Genomic DNA, 18,618 nt, shown 5'->3' on the forward strand with positions numbered 1-18,618 from the left:
TAGAACTACACTGCCTTCTAGGCCATATCTGCTTCTTGAAGCATTTCCAGCTTTGCAGTTGTCAAGGAGAAGTTGATTAAACCTACTAGAGGGCCAACTTCTCTCCCCCACATGGATATTTTGTAGTAGACACCTCTCCTTTCCTATTCACCAGTTCCCTCCTTTAACTACACACACACACACACACACACACACACACGTGCACACACAGACTTAAGAAACAGGAATTTAAATATCCTGGCTGTCTGTCTTAGTCATCTAGTACTGTTATAACAAAAATACCACAAATGGATAGCTTTAACAAAGAAAAATTTGCTCTCTCACAGTCTAGTAGGCTACACGTCCAAATTCAGGGCGTCAGCTCCAGGGGAAGGCTTTCTCTCTCTCTGTCGGCTCTAGAGGAAGATCCTTATTATCAATCTTCCCCTGGACTAGAAGCTCCTCAGTATAGGAATCCTGGGTCTAAAGGACATACTCTGCTCCCAGTGCTGTTTTCATGGTGGTACAAAGTACCCCAACTCTCTGCTCACTTTCCTTTCCTTTGATCTGTTGTAAGACAAAAGGTGGTGCAGGCCGCATACCAGGGAAACTTCCTTTACATTGGATCAAGGACGTGACCTGAGCAAGGGTATTATATCCCACCCTAATCCTCTTCAACATAATCCAATCTTTCTTGATTAACCACAAGCAGAGATTAGGATTTATAACATATAGGAAAATTATATCAATCACAAAATGGAGGACAACTACACAATACTGGGAATCATGGCCTAACCAAGTTGACACATATTTTGGGGGGACACAGTTCAACCCTTTATGCTAGGTTTTTCCCTCCACACCATCTCAAGTTCTCTCAAGGCTTTGAGGAAATTAAAAGTAGCTCCTGTTCACAGAAAGATTGAATTTGGAGTTGGAACATGAAAAAAATGGCTTTGTAAACCAGCCCAATCTTTTATTCACTGGGTGACTTTGGGGGAGTCACTTGACATTTTTCCACCCCTTTGTCTACCCTGTAAAACCGAAGAAATAATAGCTCATGTGAGGACAAAATGAGGTCATGCATGAAAAGCTCTTAGAAAGAACTTAAGAAGCGCTAACTAAATTTAGTGCTCTCAACTGAATTTTGGCTCAGCTCCCCATGCAAGAAAACGGGGGAATCAGAAACAGGAGAATAACATTGTAAGCAAACACAGATCTGCAGGAGCTCTTACTGGAATGGCTATGGATTTCCTTTTCCATAAATATTTAGAGTAAACAATGACACACATAAAAAAAGATGTTTCTCAGGAGAAGTAGTCAACTTGGTATCATTTAAGGATTGAAATTTAAGCTCTCCAACTGTTTATTGGAGCTTTGGTGGTGCAGTGGTTAAGAGCTTGGTTACTAACCAAAGGTTAGCAGTTCAAATCCACCAGCTGCTCTTTGGAAACCCTATGGGGCAGTTCTACTCTGTCCTATAAGATCACTATGAATTGGAATTGAGTCGAAGGCAATGGGTTTTTTGGGGCTTTTTTTTAGCTGCTTAGTGGGGCTGTTCAGTTCTCTGTCCTTTATTGAGTCACTCAACCACTCTAAACTTCACTTTCCTCACTTGGTCAATGGGATTGGTAATATAGACCTAAAAGTGCTATTGTAAATACTAAATAAGGAAATGCATATGAAAATGTTCTGTAAACTCTACAGTATTTTACCGCTGTGGGTATAGGCATTTGACAATATTGCCTTCTTCATCTTTATAGCTTATTGTTTTGGTGCTTTTTGTCTGATTCACTCCAGTAGAATGTCAACTCCTTGAGGGCAGGAACTCTGTCTTAGTTATAGTTGTTTTGCTTGTGCTTAAAACAGTCTTGTTCCAAATAAATATTTATTTTGTCAACCGGCTGCTGGACAAATATGCTTGTGAGTCATCTCCAGAAATAATTGGAAGCACATGGAGTTTGTCCTCCTTGACCTCTCTTCTCATCCCTCTTAGCAATGGAAATGAACAATTGCCTCTTTCCTGTGTTTGGGGAAACCCTCTACTTATGAAGAGAAGAGGGTACAAATGCCAGAAATTCATTGCCCAGCTTTCCTTGCAGCTAAGGTGCAGGCATTTACTAGGCTCTGTCCAGCAGACATACCTGCTTCAGGCATGAATTAATAACTGAATTATCTTTTGCTTTTAGGTTTTTGTTGATGTGATTTTTTTTTTTTTTTATCATTAATGGAATGCCTGCTGAATCATTAAGTGTGTCTGAACTTTTGGTAGGTATTATGGGTAATATGTGGGGCACATATGTCCCTCTGGACTCTGGGGTTAGGATTGGTGGGATGACACAAGAAAAAAAAAATGTGTTACTTTAGCAATTTTATTCTATGCGGTGAAACTTTCAAAACATGGAGTAACACATAAAGGCACCTTTCAACTGCTGCACTTGATTGTGGTTCAAGTCTCCATCTTCTTAGTGCTACAGTCTCCCCATTGCCTTGTGGATGCTGTATGGCACCTGAAAATGAGATATTCAACTTTCAAATAACACACAGGAACTTGCAAATATACTTACAAGGCTTATCCCGCTGTACAAAAAACAAGTTTTACACACACCTCATACAATACTTTGTAAAAACCATAATTTGCAGCACACACCCATTTCTTTGACTTCAAACAGTTATACAGGTCTCCGCCTGCAGGCAACATGTAATGTCAATGGGAAAGCAGCTGTCCTAGAAACCCCAGAGGTGGAAAATGTATGTGGGTAATATATGTCCCGCAGGTCATGAAAGGGGTAAACTATTAACTTCAACAGGCAGGGGACAACTCAGCCTTCACTCTGGCAAGGCTGGCATGAGAAGTAGCTATGCCAATTGTTCTAGCAGCAGTATCCGGGGACCTGGTTTGGTGATATAGGTAGGGAAAGCTACTATTCTGCGCCTAAGCTATATATTCACTGGACCAGACCTTTGGATAATTTTGGCCCTTGCTTCTTACTGCATTACCTCCAAGCTTGGTCCTCTGACCCTTCTGCATAATCTCTGGATAGAACATCCTTTAATAGGTCCCTTTTCTGTTGAAATTATCTATGGTTGGTTTTACTGTTTGACTGATAGGCTACTCCTCTTCCCCAGATGACCCAGTATCTCCATCAGATTGCACATGACCTTGGACCACTAAGGGGCTCCAACTAAACTATCCTTCTAGTAATTACCTCCATCCTCTAGCCTTTTTCGTTCTCTCTGCCCCAGATCAAATTACTCATTTCCTGGCTCCTTTTCCCTTGAAATCTTACTTTCTATAAGGAGATAATCTAACCAATTAATTCAAGCCAAGGTGTCAATTGCTGACACTAATTTAATATCACTCTAACATTTTAGCAGATACTCGTAATGCCTCAAAGCAGAGCAATAAGGACTGTGCCTTAGTGACCATCACTCACAGTTTCAGGCCTTTGAGGGTTCTAGTCTTAGTCTGCAACCTCAAACGTCCTGCATCCATCAAAACAGACCGTGTTTATTGCATCCATAGGTGCTCCGTGGACCAATCATATAGTGACACTGGTGTAGATTATGGAAGCAATATTTTTACTTCATGAAAACACACACACCTCCTTAAAATATTTAATGGCTTCCCATTAATAAAAACCAAAATCTTTAACATGGCCAGCAAGGCCGAGGATGTCAAGCCCCAACCTAGCGATATGGTTGTCAATGTTAAACAATCAGCACTCTAGGGCAGAGGGAAAAATTTGATTTGTAGCATTTGCTGATTTTAATGGATTCAGTACTCCCACCACAGCCAATTTCAAGCTACCAAAGTGATGTCCACCAGCTCACAAAGTTTCTGAAAATTTAACAGTTGGCTCTAGCGTGCCAATATGAGATGGTTTCAGTACCAAATCTTAAATCTTCTGGACTGCCAGAAGAATGGACAAATTTGTCTCAGAAGAAGTACATCCAGAAGCTCCTTAGAAGCATGGATGGCAAGACTGCATCTTACATACTTGGGACATGTTGTCAGGAGGGGTTAGTCCCTGGAGAAGGACATCATACTTGGCAAAGTACAGGGTCAGCGGAAAAGAGGAAGAACCTCAACAAGGTGGATTGACACAGTGGCTGCAACAATGAGCTCAAGCATAACAACGATTGTACGGATGGCACAGGACCAGGCAGTGTTTTGTTCTGTTGTGCATAGGATCGCTATGAGCCGGAACTGGCTTCACGGCATCTAACAACATATTCCTAGACTTTCTCTTTTCCCTCCTAGCTCCAACTCCCCAGTAAAGATTTGAATTTAATTTTATTGCATTTCTAAAAATATGATTCCTTGCTAAGACTAGACCATAGGTACTCCCACTTGTATTTGGGTTACAGAAGGGCTTGCCTAAAGTCACACGGATAAACAATCATAGAACCAAAAACTTGGATGAGGTCTCCTAAGTTGCAGCCCAGTTTCATTCTGCTCCTTAGTCAGTCTACATCCAGTACCAGTGAGTACTTCACTGCCACCAAAAGGAAAGCCTCACTACCCAAGCATCTTCTCCTTGGAACATTTCTTCTAGTTTTTAAATAAGTTTCCTGGAGACTACCTGGATACACAATAGAAAATCAGTAAATCTGATAAATTTCTGTATAGAAAAGGACTACCACTTCTCTCTAGCCATGAAATTCCTAACCTTAGTACTTACCCTCAATACTAAGACCAACTGGATCTCTAAACCCAATTGGAGGCTCAAGATCTGGGCAAAGGCACACAGGGATATACTCCTAGACACCTGCCTCTTTCCCTGGGCAATTAAAAGCATCTTATAGGAGGGGGCCAAGATGGCTGACTAGGTAGACGCTACCTTGGATCCCTCTTGCAACAAAGACCCGGAAAAACAAGTGAATCGATCACATACATGACAATCTACGAACCCTGAACAACAAACACAGATTTAAAGAGTTGACCTGAGTGACAGAGATGGAGGGCGAACAACTACAGGGAAGCAGCGACTGTTTTCGGAGCCTGGAGCCAGCGTCCCAGTTGGGTAACCTTGGCGCCGGGCTTAGGACTGGGCTCAGGGGAGCTGAACACAACATCTGTGATGGCGCAAACACGGGGCGCAGCCCTACCCCCCTGAACTGACCCCAGGAGGGGGCCCAGCCGGTCCACACGGGCGGCGAGGTGACGGGGCTGCCGGAAGGAGAAGTCCCCGGGAGGCAGTGACTGGTTTTGGAGCCGGGAGTGCAGCGTCCCAGCAGGGGAACCTTGACACTGGGCTGTGGACTGGCAGCGGAGGAACTGACTGCGGCTTCTGCGGGGCAGACCCTCGGGGGCAATCTCTACCCAGCCAGCACACATAGGCGACACGCCCCTCAGGAATCTCAGATAAAATAGTCATCCCAAGCAAGATAAGCAACTTTGGCTATATCCCGGGATGCTACTCTCTCCTGTTTTTCTGAACCCTCCCCTCCCCTTCCCAGGCGGCTTCATTAACATTGGAATTTCCTGAGCCAGAAGGAGAACGGCTCCAGCTCTGCGGCTTTCCTTTTCCTTTTTTGGTCTTTTCCTAACCCATTTTTCCGGCCTCAGAGAAGCAACCACAAAAAACCCAGGGACCAAAAATCCTTCCCTAATTGGACTAAAAACACATAACCAGCTCCAGCCAAGCATATATGATCCATATCTCAGGCTTTCATCCTTACAGGGAACAAGGTGGCTATTACAATGCAAAGGCATTTCTGATAGGGATCTGACTGTATTTTTTTTAGCGGATTTACTGGAAAAACAAGTTTCCCAGGTCTGATATCTCTACTTATTCAGCAGAGCCCTAACTGACCCACAACAGGGAACTGAGGGCTAAAGCTCCCCCCAGACCACCTAGCCTCTTGCCTTAGGGGTCTAAGGAGGGTGACACCTACCAATCTGTAGAGGTACTTGCATCGGGGGCCTAAGGTACAGCTGCAGAGCCCTTCCACCAAGGTGCTTTAGGAATAGAGACACACCTACCTCACTGACACTTGGGGGAAGCCTGTCAGCATCCTGCCCCCCCTGGAGTGTGAACCCTAGCTGCTAATAGAATCTGGTGCACACAACTATCACCACTACTTCTCAAGGTGGATAGGTGTTAGGGTGCAGCACACACTTGATGACCCAAAATCAGATTCTACACAAGAATAGTGAATAGACTCAGGCATAGATATCTGGCAACAGCCCTAACCAGCTGGTAATAGGTCATAAGTAAGTCAAGGGCTACAACATTCAAGACAGCACAATCTAGTAGCCCATCCACGTATATTGAAAGAAAACAAAGCAAGATAAGACTCAGTGAGCAAACATAGAATAAATCACTGCAATATCTTAGTGATGGCTCGCAGACAGCAGTTGATATCAAACCACATAAAGAAGCAGACCATGACAGCTTCTACAACCCCCCAAACAAAAGAATCAAAATCTTTCCCAAATGAAGATACAATCCTGGAATTAGCAGATACAGAATAAAAAAAACTAATTTACAGAATGCTTCAAGACATCAGGGATGACCTCTGAAATGAAATCAGGTAAACTGCAGAAAAAGCCAAGGAACACACTGATAAAACAGTTGAAGAACTCAAAAAGATTATTCAAGAACATAGTGGAAAAATTAATAAGTTGCAAGAATCCATAGAGAGACAACATGTAGAAATCCAAAAGATTAACAATAAAATTACAGAATTAGACAACGCAATAGGAAGTCAGAGGAACAGACTCGAGCAATTAGAATGCAGACTGGGAGATCTGGAGGACCAGGGAATTAACACCAACATAGCTGGAAAAAAATCAGATAAAAGAATTTAAAAAAATGAAGAAACCCTAAGAATCATGTGGGACTCTATCAAGAAGGATAATTTGTGTGTGATTGGAGTCCCAGAACAGGGAGGGAGGACAGAAAACACAGAGAAAATACTTGAAGATCTGCTGACAGAAAACTTCCCTGACATCATGAAAGACGAAAGGATATCTATCCAAGATGCTCATCGAACCCCATTTAAGATTGATCCAAAAAGAAAAACACCAAGACATATTATCATCAAACTTGCCAAAACCAAAGATAAAGAGAAAATTTTAAAAGTAGCCAGGGAGAAAACAAAGGTCTCCTGCAAGGGAGAATCAATAAGAATAAGTTCAGACTACTCAGCAGAAACCATGCAGACAAGAAGGGAATGGAACGACATATACAGAGCACTGAAGGAGAAAAACTGCCAGCCAAGGATCATATATCCAGCAAAACTCTCTCTGAAATATGAAGGCGAAATTAAGATATTTACAGATAAACACAAGCTTAGAGAATTTGCAAAAACCAAACCAAAGCTACAAGAAATACTAAAGGAAATTGGTCAGAAAACCAATAATATCAGATACCAGCACAACACAAGGACACAGAACAGAACATCCTGATATCAACTCAAATAGGGAAATCACAAAACAAATTAAGACTAGTTAAAAAAAAAAAAAAAAAATGCTCAAAACAGGGAATCATTGAAGTCAATATGTAAAAGATCACAATAATCAAAAAGAGGGACTAAATACAGGAGGCATAGGACTGCCATATGGAGAGGGAAGCAAGGCGATATAGGACAACACAAGTTATGTGTTTACTTAGAAAAATAGGGGTAAATATTAAGGTAACCACAAAGAGGTATAACAACTCCATAACTCAAAATAAAAACCAAGAAAAACGTAACGACTCAGCAAACATAAAGTCAAATACTATGAAAATGAGGATGTCACAATTTACAAAGAAAAATGTCTCAGCACAAAACAGTAAGTGGAAAAATGAAATTGTCAACAACACACATAAAAAGGCATCAAAATGACAACACTAAACACTTATTTATCTATAATTACGCTGAATGTAACTGGACTAAATGAACCAATAAAGAGACAGAGAGTCTCGGACTGGATAAAGAAACATGATCCGTCTATATGCTGCCTACAAGAGACACACCTTAGACTTAGAGACACAAACAAACTAAAACTCAAAGGATGGAAAAAACATATCAAGCAAACAATAAGCAAAAACGAAGAGGAGTAGCAATATTAATTTCTGACAAAATAGACTTTAGACTTAAATCCACCACAAAGGATAAAGAAGGACACTACATAATGATAAAAGGGACAATTGACCAGGAAGATATAACCATATTAAATATTTATGCACCCAATGACAGGGCTGCAAGTTACATAAATCAAATTTTAACAGAACTGAAAAGTGAGATAGACACCTCCACAATTATACTGGGAGACTTCAACACACCACTTTCGGAGAAGGACAGGACATCCAGTAAGAAGCTCAATAAAGACACGGAAGACATAATTACAACAATCAACCAACCTGACCTCATTGACTTATACAGAACTCTCCACCCAACTGCTACAAAGTATACTTTTTTTTCTAGCGCACATGGAACATTCTCTAGAATAGACCACATATTAGGTCATAAAACAAACCTTTGCAGAATCCAAAACATCGAAATATTACAAAGCATCTACTCAGACCACAAGGCCATAAAAGTGGAAATCAATAACAGAAAAACTAGGGAAAAGAAATCAAATACTTGGAAACTGAACAATACCCTCCTGAAAAAAGACTGGGTTTTAGAAGGCATCAAGGAGGGAATAAGGAAATTCATAGAATGCAACGAGAATGAAAATACTTCCTATCAAAACCTCTGGGACACAGGAAAAGCAGTGCTCAGAGGCCAATTTATATCGATAAATGCATACATACAAAAAGAAGAAAGAGCCAAAAGCAGAGAACTGTCCCTACAACTTGAACAAATAGAAAGTGAGCAACAAAAGAATCCATCAGGCACCAGAAGAAAACAAATAATAAAAATTACAGCTGAACTAAATGAACTAGAGAACAGAAAAACAATTGAAAGAATTAACAAAGCCAAAAGCTGGTTCTTTGAAAAAATTAACAAAATTGATAAACCATTGGCCAGACTGACTAAAGAAATACAGGAAAGGAAACAAATAACCCGAATAAGAAACGAGAAGGACCACATCACAACAGACCCACTGAAATTAAAAGAATCATATCAGATTATTACGAAAAATTGTACTCTAACAAATTTGCAAACCTAGAAGAAATGGATGAATTCCTGGAAAAACACTACCTACCTAAACTAACACAATCAGAAGTAGAACAACTAAATAGACCCATAACAAAAAAAAGAGATTGAAACGGTAATCAAAAAACTCCCAACAAAAAAAAAAAAAAAAAGCCCTGGCCCGGATGGCTTTACTGCAGAGTTCTACCAAACATTCAGAGAAGAGTTAACACCACTACTACTAAAGGTATTTCAAAGCATAGAAAATGACGGAATACTACCCAACTCATTCTATGAAGCCACCATTTCCCTGATACCAAAACCAGGTAAAGACATCACAAAAAAAGAAAATTATAGACCTATATCCCTCATGAACATAGATGCAAAAATCCTCAACAAAATTCTAGCCAATCGAATTCAACAACATATCAAAAAAATAATTCACCACGACCAAGTGGGATTTATACCAGGTGTGCAAGGCTGGTTTAATATTAGGAAAACCATTAATGTAATCCACCATATAAATAAAACAAAAGACAAAAACCACATGATCTTATCAATTGATGCAGAAAAGGCATTTGACAAAGTCCAACACCCATTTATGATAAAAACTCTCACCAAAATCGGAATTGAACATAATAAAGGGCATCAAAGCCAACAGCCAACATCACTCTAAATGGAGAGAGCCTGAAAGCATTTCCCTTGAGAACAGGAACCAGACAAGGATGCCCTTTATCACTGCTCTTATTCAACATTGTGCTAGAGGTCCTAGCCAGAGCAATTAGGCTAGACAAAGAAATAAAGGGCATCCGGATTGGCAAGGAGGAAGTAAAATTATCTCTATTTGCAGATGACATGATCTTATACACAGAAAACCCTAAGGAATCCTCCAGAAAACTACTGAAACTAATAGAAGAGTTTGGCAGAGTCTCAGGTTCTAAGATAAACATACAAAAATCACTTGGATTCCTCTACATCAACAAAAAGAACACCGAAGAGGAAATAACCAAATCAATACCATTCACAGTAGCCCCCAAGAAGATAAAATACTTAGGAATAAATCTTACCAAAGATGTAAAAGACCTATACAAAGAAAACTACAAATCACTACTACAAGAAATTAAAAAGGACATACTTAAGTGGAAAAACATACCTTGCTCATGGATAGGAAGACTTAACATAGTAAAAATGTCTATTCTACCAAAAGCCATCTATACATACAATGCACTTCCGATCCAAATTCCAATGTCATTTTTTAATGTGATAGAGAAACTAATCACCAACTTCATATGGAAGGGAAAGAAGCCTCGGATAAGTAAAGCATTACTGAAAAAGAAGAAGAGAGTGGGAGGCCTCACTCTACCTGATTTCAGAACCTATTATACAGCCACAGTAGTCAAAACAGTCTGGTACTGGTACAACAACAGACACATAGACCAGTGGAACAGAATTGAGAACCCAGATATAAATCCATCCACATATGAGCAGCTGATATTTGACAAAGGCCCAGTGTCAGTTAATTGGGGAAAAGATAGTCTTTTTAACAAATGGTGCTGGCATAACTGGATATCCATTTGCAAAAAAATGAAACAGGACCCATACCTCACACCATGCACAAAAACTAACTCCAAGTGGATCAAAGACCTAAACATAAAGACTAAAACGATAAAGATCATGGAAGAAAAAATAAGGACAACCTTAGGAGTCCTAATACAAGGCATTAACAGAATACAAAACATTACCAAAAATGATTAAGAGAAACCGGATAACTGGGAGCTCCTAAAAATCAAACACCTATGCTCATCTAAAGACTTCACCAAAAGGGTAAAAAGACCACCTACAGACTGGGAAAGAATTTTCAGCTATGACATCTCCGACCAGCACCTGATCTCTAAAATCTAAATGATTCTGTCAAAACTCAACCACAAAAAGACAAACAACCCAATCAAGAAGTGGGCAAAGGATATGAACACACACTTCACTAAAGAAGATATTCAGGCAGCTAACAGATACATGAGAAAATGCTCTCGATCATTAGCCATTAGAGAAATGCAAATTAAAACTATGATGAGGTTCCATCTCACTCCAATAAGGCTGGCATTAATCCAAAAAACACAAAATAGTAAATGTTGGAGAGGCTGTGGAGAGATTGGAACTCTTATACACTGCTGGTGGGAATGTCAAATGGTACAACCACTTTGGAAATCTATTTGGCGTTATCTTAAACAGTTAGAAATAGAACTACCATACAACCCAGAAATTCCACTCCTCAGAATAAACCCTAGAGAAATAAGAGCCTTCACACAAACAGATATATGCACACCCATCTTTATTGCAGCTCTGTTTACAATAGCAAAAAGCTGGAAGCAACCAAGGTGTCCATCAACGGATGAATGGGTAAATAAATTGTGGTATATTCACACAATGGGATACTACGCATCGATAAAGAACAGTGACGAATCTGCGAAACATTTCATAACATGGAGGAACCTGGAAGGCATTATGCTGAGCGAAATCAGTCAGAGGCAAAAGGACAAATATTGTATAAGACCACTATTATAAGATTTTGAGAAATAGTATAAACTGAGAAGAACACGTACTTTTGTGGTTACGAGGGGGGGGAGGGAGGATGGGAGAGGGTTTTTTACTGATTAATTAGTAGATAAGAACTGCTTTAGGTGAAGGGAAGGACAATACTCCATACATGGAAGGTCAGTTCAACTGGACTGGAGTGGACCAAAAGCAAAGAAGTTTCCGGGATAAAGTGAATACTTCAAAGGTCAGTGGAGCAAGGGCAGGGGTTTGGGGACTATGGCTTAAGGGGACTTCAAAGTCAATTGGCAAAATAATTCTATTATGAAAACATTCTGCATCCCACTTTGAAATGTGGCGTCTGGGGTCTTAAATGCTAACAAGCGGCCATCTAAGATGCATCAATTGGTCTCAACCCACCTGGATCAAAGGAGAATGAAGAACACCAAGGTCACATGATAACTAAGAGCCCAAGAGACAGAAAGGGCCACATGAACCAGAGACTTACATCATCCTGAGACCAGAAGAACCAGATGGTGCCCGGCCACAACCGATGACTGCCCTGACAGGGAGCACAGCAGAGGACCCCTGAGGGAGCAGAAGATCAGTGAGATGCAGACCCCAAATTCTCACAAAAAGACCATACTTAATGGTCTGACTGAGACTACAGGAATCCCGGTGGTCATGGTCCCCAAACCTTCTGTTGGCACAGGACAGGAACCATTCCCGAAGACAACTCAGCAGACATGAAAGAGACTGGACAGTGGGTGGGAGAGAGATGCTGATGAAGAGTGAGCTAATGATATCAGGTGGACACTTGAGACTGTGTTGGCATCTCCTGTCTGGAGGGGGGATGAGAGGGTGGAGAGAATTGGAAGCTGGCAAAATTGTCACGAAAGGAGCGACTGGAAGGGCTGACTCATTAGGGGGAGAGCAAGTGGGAGAATGGAGTAAGGTGTATATAAACTTATATGTGACAGTCTGACTTGATTTGTAAATGTTCACTTGAAGCTCAATAAAAGTTAATAAAAAAATTTTTAAAAAAAGCATCTTATAGATCAGAAAGATATGAATTCATACCCCAATGATGCCACTTTCTGGATATGTGATCTCATTTATTTTCCACCTCTGAATCTCAGTGCCCTCAGGTTAAAAATGTACACCTCACATGGCTGGTTACTAAGATTTTTTAATTAAATGAGACAAAATCCTGGCATGAAGTGCTCCAGAAATGATTGCTGTGTGTTTCTATTAACATATATATTTATATCTATATCTATATTACTAAGGCCAGGTCTGATATATAAGTAAGTTCTGATCTCTAAGTTTAGAAAGTAAGTTTGCTTCCAGTATACAAACCAGTTGCCGTCAAGTCTATTCCAACTCATGGTGACCCCATCTGTGTCAGGGTAGAACCGTGCTTCATAGTGGTTTCAATGGCTGATTTTTCAGAAGTAGATCACCAGGCCTTACTTCCAAGGCACCTCAGGGTGCACTCAAACCTTCTGTCTTTTGATTAGTAGCAGAGTACATTAACTGTTTGCACTGCCCAGGGATTCCTTCCAATATATAGCTAGTTCGCATTATTCCATTCAGTTAAACAAACATATTTGCCAGACACACTATTAGGCCTGGACCGTAGAATTACAGATATTCAAGTTCTGTCTTCAAGGATCTAAAGACTTAAACCACACCTGATAGGTGAGACCACTTGTGTTCTTAAAAATCTCTAAGAGTGGAGCTCTCACAACGTTGTTGGCAACTGACACACTCAATTCTTTTTTTCACTGAGGAATTCACATGTATGCATGTGTGTGAGTCTGCATGTGTTTCCAAAGTGGTGAAATGCAATGTATCTCCATTTCCTGTTATTCTAGGCCCCAGAAAAAAAAGAGAGAACTGTTAGACACTGTTCTTCACATAATAAGCCTTCATTCTTTAAGAATTACTGAGCTACCTGTCATTTTCTCTTTCTAGATTAAATAATTCCAATCCCTTTAACCTTTTCTTAGAGGTTCCATTTGCCAACCTACAGTTTAATCATTTTCATTGCTCCCCTCTGGACTCTCTCCAAGTCCTCCACATTAAAATAAGTTGCCTTTGCTACTGAGTTCACTCTTCTGAGCAACTTATTCTATCACATAGACCAAGACAAAAGAAAAACCTTCCCCCAATAACGGCTAGAGAATAGGAGTATGGAGAGCATTCCTATATAAGGAACTTACGGAGGACACTCACATATAAAATCCCTCAGCTCAATGCGAATCAGTGTTTTCTGTCACTGTTTTGAAAAAGGAAGGGCCCAAACCAGACAGTTTCTAAAGAGAGTCCACCACTCTGGTTGGCAATTATCTAAGCTACTTTTAAGCAGGTAAGACTATTAACAGCAAACTTGAGGCTTGTTGTAGTTGTACCTGAGGTTCTCAGAAGGGTACTAATACAATCACTGTGCTAATAAAGTTAATGAGATCAAACAGGAGTTTTTGATACTATAAAACACCTGACTGTCAAGTAGACAGTTGAAAACTTGCTATGTTATTTATAGGCAGTACCTTCAACTGGTCAGTCCTGGCAACACACAAAGGGCCTTTCTTTACATGCTGCCAATCAATACAAATTAATATTTCTTGAGCTTAGAATGCAGGAAAGACAAAATGACTCTGAAGAAATGATGTACAGAGGTTAATCACATCCATACAGTTCATAGCAGTATGCTTACTGACGAATGCAGAAAGGGACAGATATGAAAATTAGAACTCTAATAAAACATCCTTGCAAGATAGGCAGGGTGACTTGTAAGACATGTCTTTTCAAAAAGATCTCTGCCTTTTCCTCTCATTGTGCCATTGGGATTGACCTGGCCCCTGTAAGCCAGCAGGTTGTCTCTTCCTATGCTTGAAAAGAAAAAAAAAAAAAAAAAAAGTGTCAAGATTCTTCTGATAAGTTTCCAAATTCTCTCAAGAAGCTGGAAAAAAACCTTACTGGATAAATTCTCTGTTTTAGGGATTTTTTTGTTTAAAACCATGTTTTAGGGGGAAAGAATGTTTTCCCTTCTCCTTCTGGAAGAAGAGAAGTCAGAAGTGACTAATGGGGGTGGAAAATGTTGGTTAGAAAGGAAGAGGTGAAGAGAGGAATGATTATTTCCTCTGGGGTGGCCTCAGGCAAACAGGTGGGAGTCTTCATCTAACTCAGTTTCTGAAGCTGGTTTGGCTGTAGCCAGATCCTGTCTGGCCTAGAACTGCCTGGCCTGAGAGAAGTTTGTCACCAACAGCCATGGGAAAACCAGCTACATTCTGGAAAATCCTCCTTGCCATGTCCTCTGAAGAATTCCTCAGTTTTGGGTCCAGAACACATTCATTGTTTGGTGTGGAATTTTCCCAGGGAGGTGTAGTCCCAAAGGAGTCCCTGGGTGGTGCAAACTGTTAAGCACTTGGGTACTAACTAAAGTTGGCTGTTTGAACCCACCCAGAGGTGCCTTAGGAGAAAGGCCAGGCGATCTGCTTCCGAAAGGTTGTAACCAGGAAAACCCTATGGAGCACAGTTCTACTCTGAAACTCATGGGGTTGCCATGAGTCAGAATCGACTCGATGGCAACTGGTTTGTTTTTGGTTTGGTAGTTTCAAAAGCAGTCCGATCTATCAAACAATGATTTAAATCCCAGGACTTATGGAATTGATATACCGAGTACCAGTTGCCCTTGAGTTGATTCCAATTCATGAGGACTCCGTGAATGTCAGAGTAGAACTGTATTCCATAGGGTTGTTAACAGCCAATTTTTCAGAAACAGATTGCCAGGCCTTTTTCCAAGATGCCTCTGGGTGGACTTGAACCAACCACTACCAACCTTTCAGTTAGCAGCTGAGCATGTCAGCCATTTGCACTACCCAAGGTCTTTGTGGAATTGATATACCAAGTCAAAACCAAACCCATTGCTGTTGAGTCAATTCCAACTTGTAGCAACCCTATAGGACAGGGTTGAACTCCCTCATAGAGTTTCCAAGAAGAGCCTGGTGGATTCAAACTGCTGACCTCTTGGTTAGCAGCTGTAGCTCTTAACCACTACATCACCAGGGTTTCCAGGAATTGGTACAGTAACCCTTAAATAATCAGTAATTAGGATGGCCAAGAGCTTATACTCAGAGCATCCTAGAGAAACACACCCTCCCAGGGTGAATACAGACATTTCATTACCTGCTTAATTGTCAGAGTCCTCCTACTCTAGCTGGTTCTTCCTGCTCAGGCACATGCCGCAATATTTTGTCCTAAAGAATGAAGGGAAGGCACATGTACACCAAACAACACTGACTTAAGTGTATGCACGTTGGAAGTCTGGAGATTCTAAAACAATGGGTGATTAATATCAGAGCTATTACAGGTTTCCGTGTTGATAAATATGCATTGTAACTTAACAGTTAAAACTTTTTTAAAAAACAAGATTCCAATTATAAAGTGGAAAGACAAATAGCCCCTGATTTCATTTATGCGATGGTCAATGTAGGCTCATAAATTATTATCAGCTGTTAGGAGGGCACTATAACATCATTCTGATATTGATGTATGCTGACGTGTTGCTTTATAGTGGTTGTGGCAAGTGGCCGGTAACGCTGGATTAATAAATCATGAATAGACACAACTTACTGCTCCCTTTCTTTACCTAGATGTGTACTTCAGGGACTTATACCAAATTGTTTCAAAGAAGCAGCAATTTACACAACTTTACTAAAATCCGTTGCACCTTGGGGAACAATTTTCATTCCGTTTGAATTTGAGAAATAATGTTAACTAACACCAAATACTGGTATCTCTGTACTGAAAAGGTTAAAAGAATGAGAGAAAATAAACCACAAAACCAGAAAATAACAGAAAGGGGAGAGAGATGGATGAGAAGTGAAAAACTGAGATGGGTGAATTTTAAAAGCATGCATCTGTAATGAGCAAGTGACATTTTCAGCAAAGCTTTATACACCTGAAAAAATAAAGTAAAATTCCTGCTGACTTTTCAAAAGCCAACCATTTGGGTCATTCTTTAAATAAATAAATAAAGATCACCGGCCGATTAAAAGAACTCCATTTATAAAAATCAAATGAACCTCTAACAAAGCTTGTTTGGGAGATGAATAAGTCATGTGGTCATGAATTATTCATTGTTATCAAGAAACAAGCTGGAGATTCCAGGAACCGGGCCCGGATGGGGCTCAAAGTTGGAGCGTGAGCAAGTTCGTTGTCTCATGCCCACTGCGGTAAGCGAGAGGGCAGGCCACGGGGTTACCATCACCTGACGCACAGACCATGCCAGTCTGCTTCTCGCATTTACAGGGGATACCCCTGTAGCCTTGACACCCCAGACCACAAAGCAAATAAAATGTAATCCACAGAATCTTCATTTAGAAAGCTGCATGTCCTCGGTAGACAGAGAATAAGACTTTTTGAAGATTAGGCTCTTTTTCTTTTTTTTTAATGCATGACATATGTGGAGAGCTGTAGGGAAAAGCCAGTATTTAAAGGGAACAGCTAGAAAATTCTTTGATTTTAAGCTGTTGAGAGTTGTCTAACCTACTCATTCATGGCTTTGGGGTTTGGATTTTATTTTATTTTTTTTTCTTTGAAGGGAGAGAAGGAGCCTCCCAGATTTAATCAACTAATCAATGTATGTGTGTGTTCCAGGTCCAAACTGCTTTGCAGGAACGACAATAATTCCAGCTGGCATTGAAGTGAAAGTGGATGAATGTAACATCTGTCACTGTCACAACGGGGACTGGTGGAAGCCTGCTCAGTGTTCAAAACGTGAATGCCAAGGCAAGCAGACTGTGTAGAAAAAAATTCCCAACCAATGACATGTTCTTGGGGGAGAATGTGATGGCTTCCACACTGCACATGTTTAAAACAAAACAAAACAAACTCCTGCCAGCTCCAACAGGGTCACCAGCAAAACCTTTTAGGGTTGACAAAAGTGAATATTTTGCTAAGAGGAAATTTCTCTCTCTCTTGCTATATAAAATACATTTAGTATACAGCTATCTAAACCGCTTTTGTAATTATCACTGCTTGATGGTGACTTGACGACTGGATTTCTGGAACAAAAAGAAAGAATTATCTTTGCACGGGCTCCTCCACTGGTCATGGCTCTAGCCTGCCAGTTTACCGTCAGCTGATTTATTCCATTTTTATTCTTCTGTACTTCGGACCTGGCATTTTTCTCTTTTAGTAGTTTTTATTTCATCTTTAGAGTCTAAGGGGCCAGATCTGACTGCATAGTAAAGTTTTGAGTTGTATGGGAAAAGCTCTGGTAAAGGAGTGTCAGGGGCAAGGATCCTTCCTGACCAGGAAGACAAAAGAGAATCCAATTGTCCCCACCCCCCACACTCTACCCCTCTACCCCCATTTAACCATGTCCTGTAGGCTAACAGAAGAGAGGTATACACACAGACGAACACACTGCTGGGCCGGGTGGGGAACTGGTGCTTTGTCCATTATGTGGGGGCTCACAATTTGATTCTTACAAGCCACACATTTCATACGCAAATCTGGAAACTGCCAATCAAAAATTAATATGTGAAGGACACCATGGGCTCTACTGAAGAATCCAAAGGGAAACAGATATTTTAAATTACAGCTCTCTCATCACCAGACTTTCTCATGACGCTGAATTTGAGTTTGACTTGGAACTGAAACACACTCTAAACCCACTGTATCACCTGGATGTGCATACCAGGACCAGAGTAAATAGCCCCACTGTGAGTCTGATCCTTCAGAGCATTTCTGACATTTGAGTTCAGATGTGGTTGAAAGCGAATAGCTCACACAGGCGGTTCAGATGGTTTGAGTCTGTGTTTGCCATGTTACAGGAACAACTGCTCAGCCCTATGTCTAAAAGACAGATTCAGGACACTCTTTCCACCTCAAGTGCTGATTTAAATTAAAGATTAGGGTAGAGTGAGTCTTGCACAATAGAACTCCATTTGTTGAACATTTTTTAAAATGTATATATTATATACTGAATAATTAAAGTGAACCTTTTGTGAAGAGTCTCAAGGT

The 18,618-nt window shown here is 40.5% G+C and overlaps 1 protein-coding gene across 1 annotated transcript in view; it reads left to right on the forward strand.

The window, feature by feature from the left end:
* The window catches only part of VWC2L (von Willebrand factor C domain containing 2 like), a 182,687-nt gene extending 165,291 nt beyond the window's left edge, over nucleotides 1-17,396 (forward strand). The window contains exon 3 of the mRNA XM_049888091.1: nucleotides 17,248-17,396. Coding sequence (XP_049744048.1) covers nucleotides 17,248-17,396 — 149 coding nt within the window. The remainder of the gene's footprint in view (nucleotides 1-17,247) is intronic.
* Nucleotides 17,397-18,618: the final 1,222 nt, after the last annotated feature.

Source organism: Elephas maximus, chromosome 6 (assembly GCF_024166365.1).
Source record: "Elephas maximus indicus isolate mEleMax1 chromosome 6, mEleMax1 primary haplotype, whole genome shotgun sequence".
In the NCBI taxonomy this organism is placed as follows: Eukaryota; Metazoa; Chordata; class Mammalia; order Proboscidea; family Elephantidae; genus Elephas; species Elephas maximus.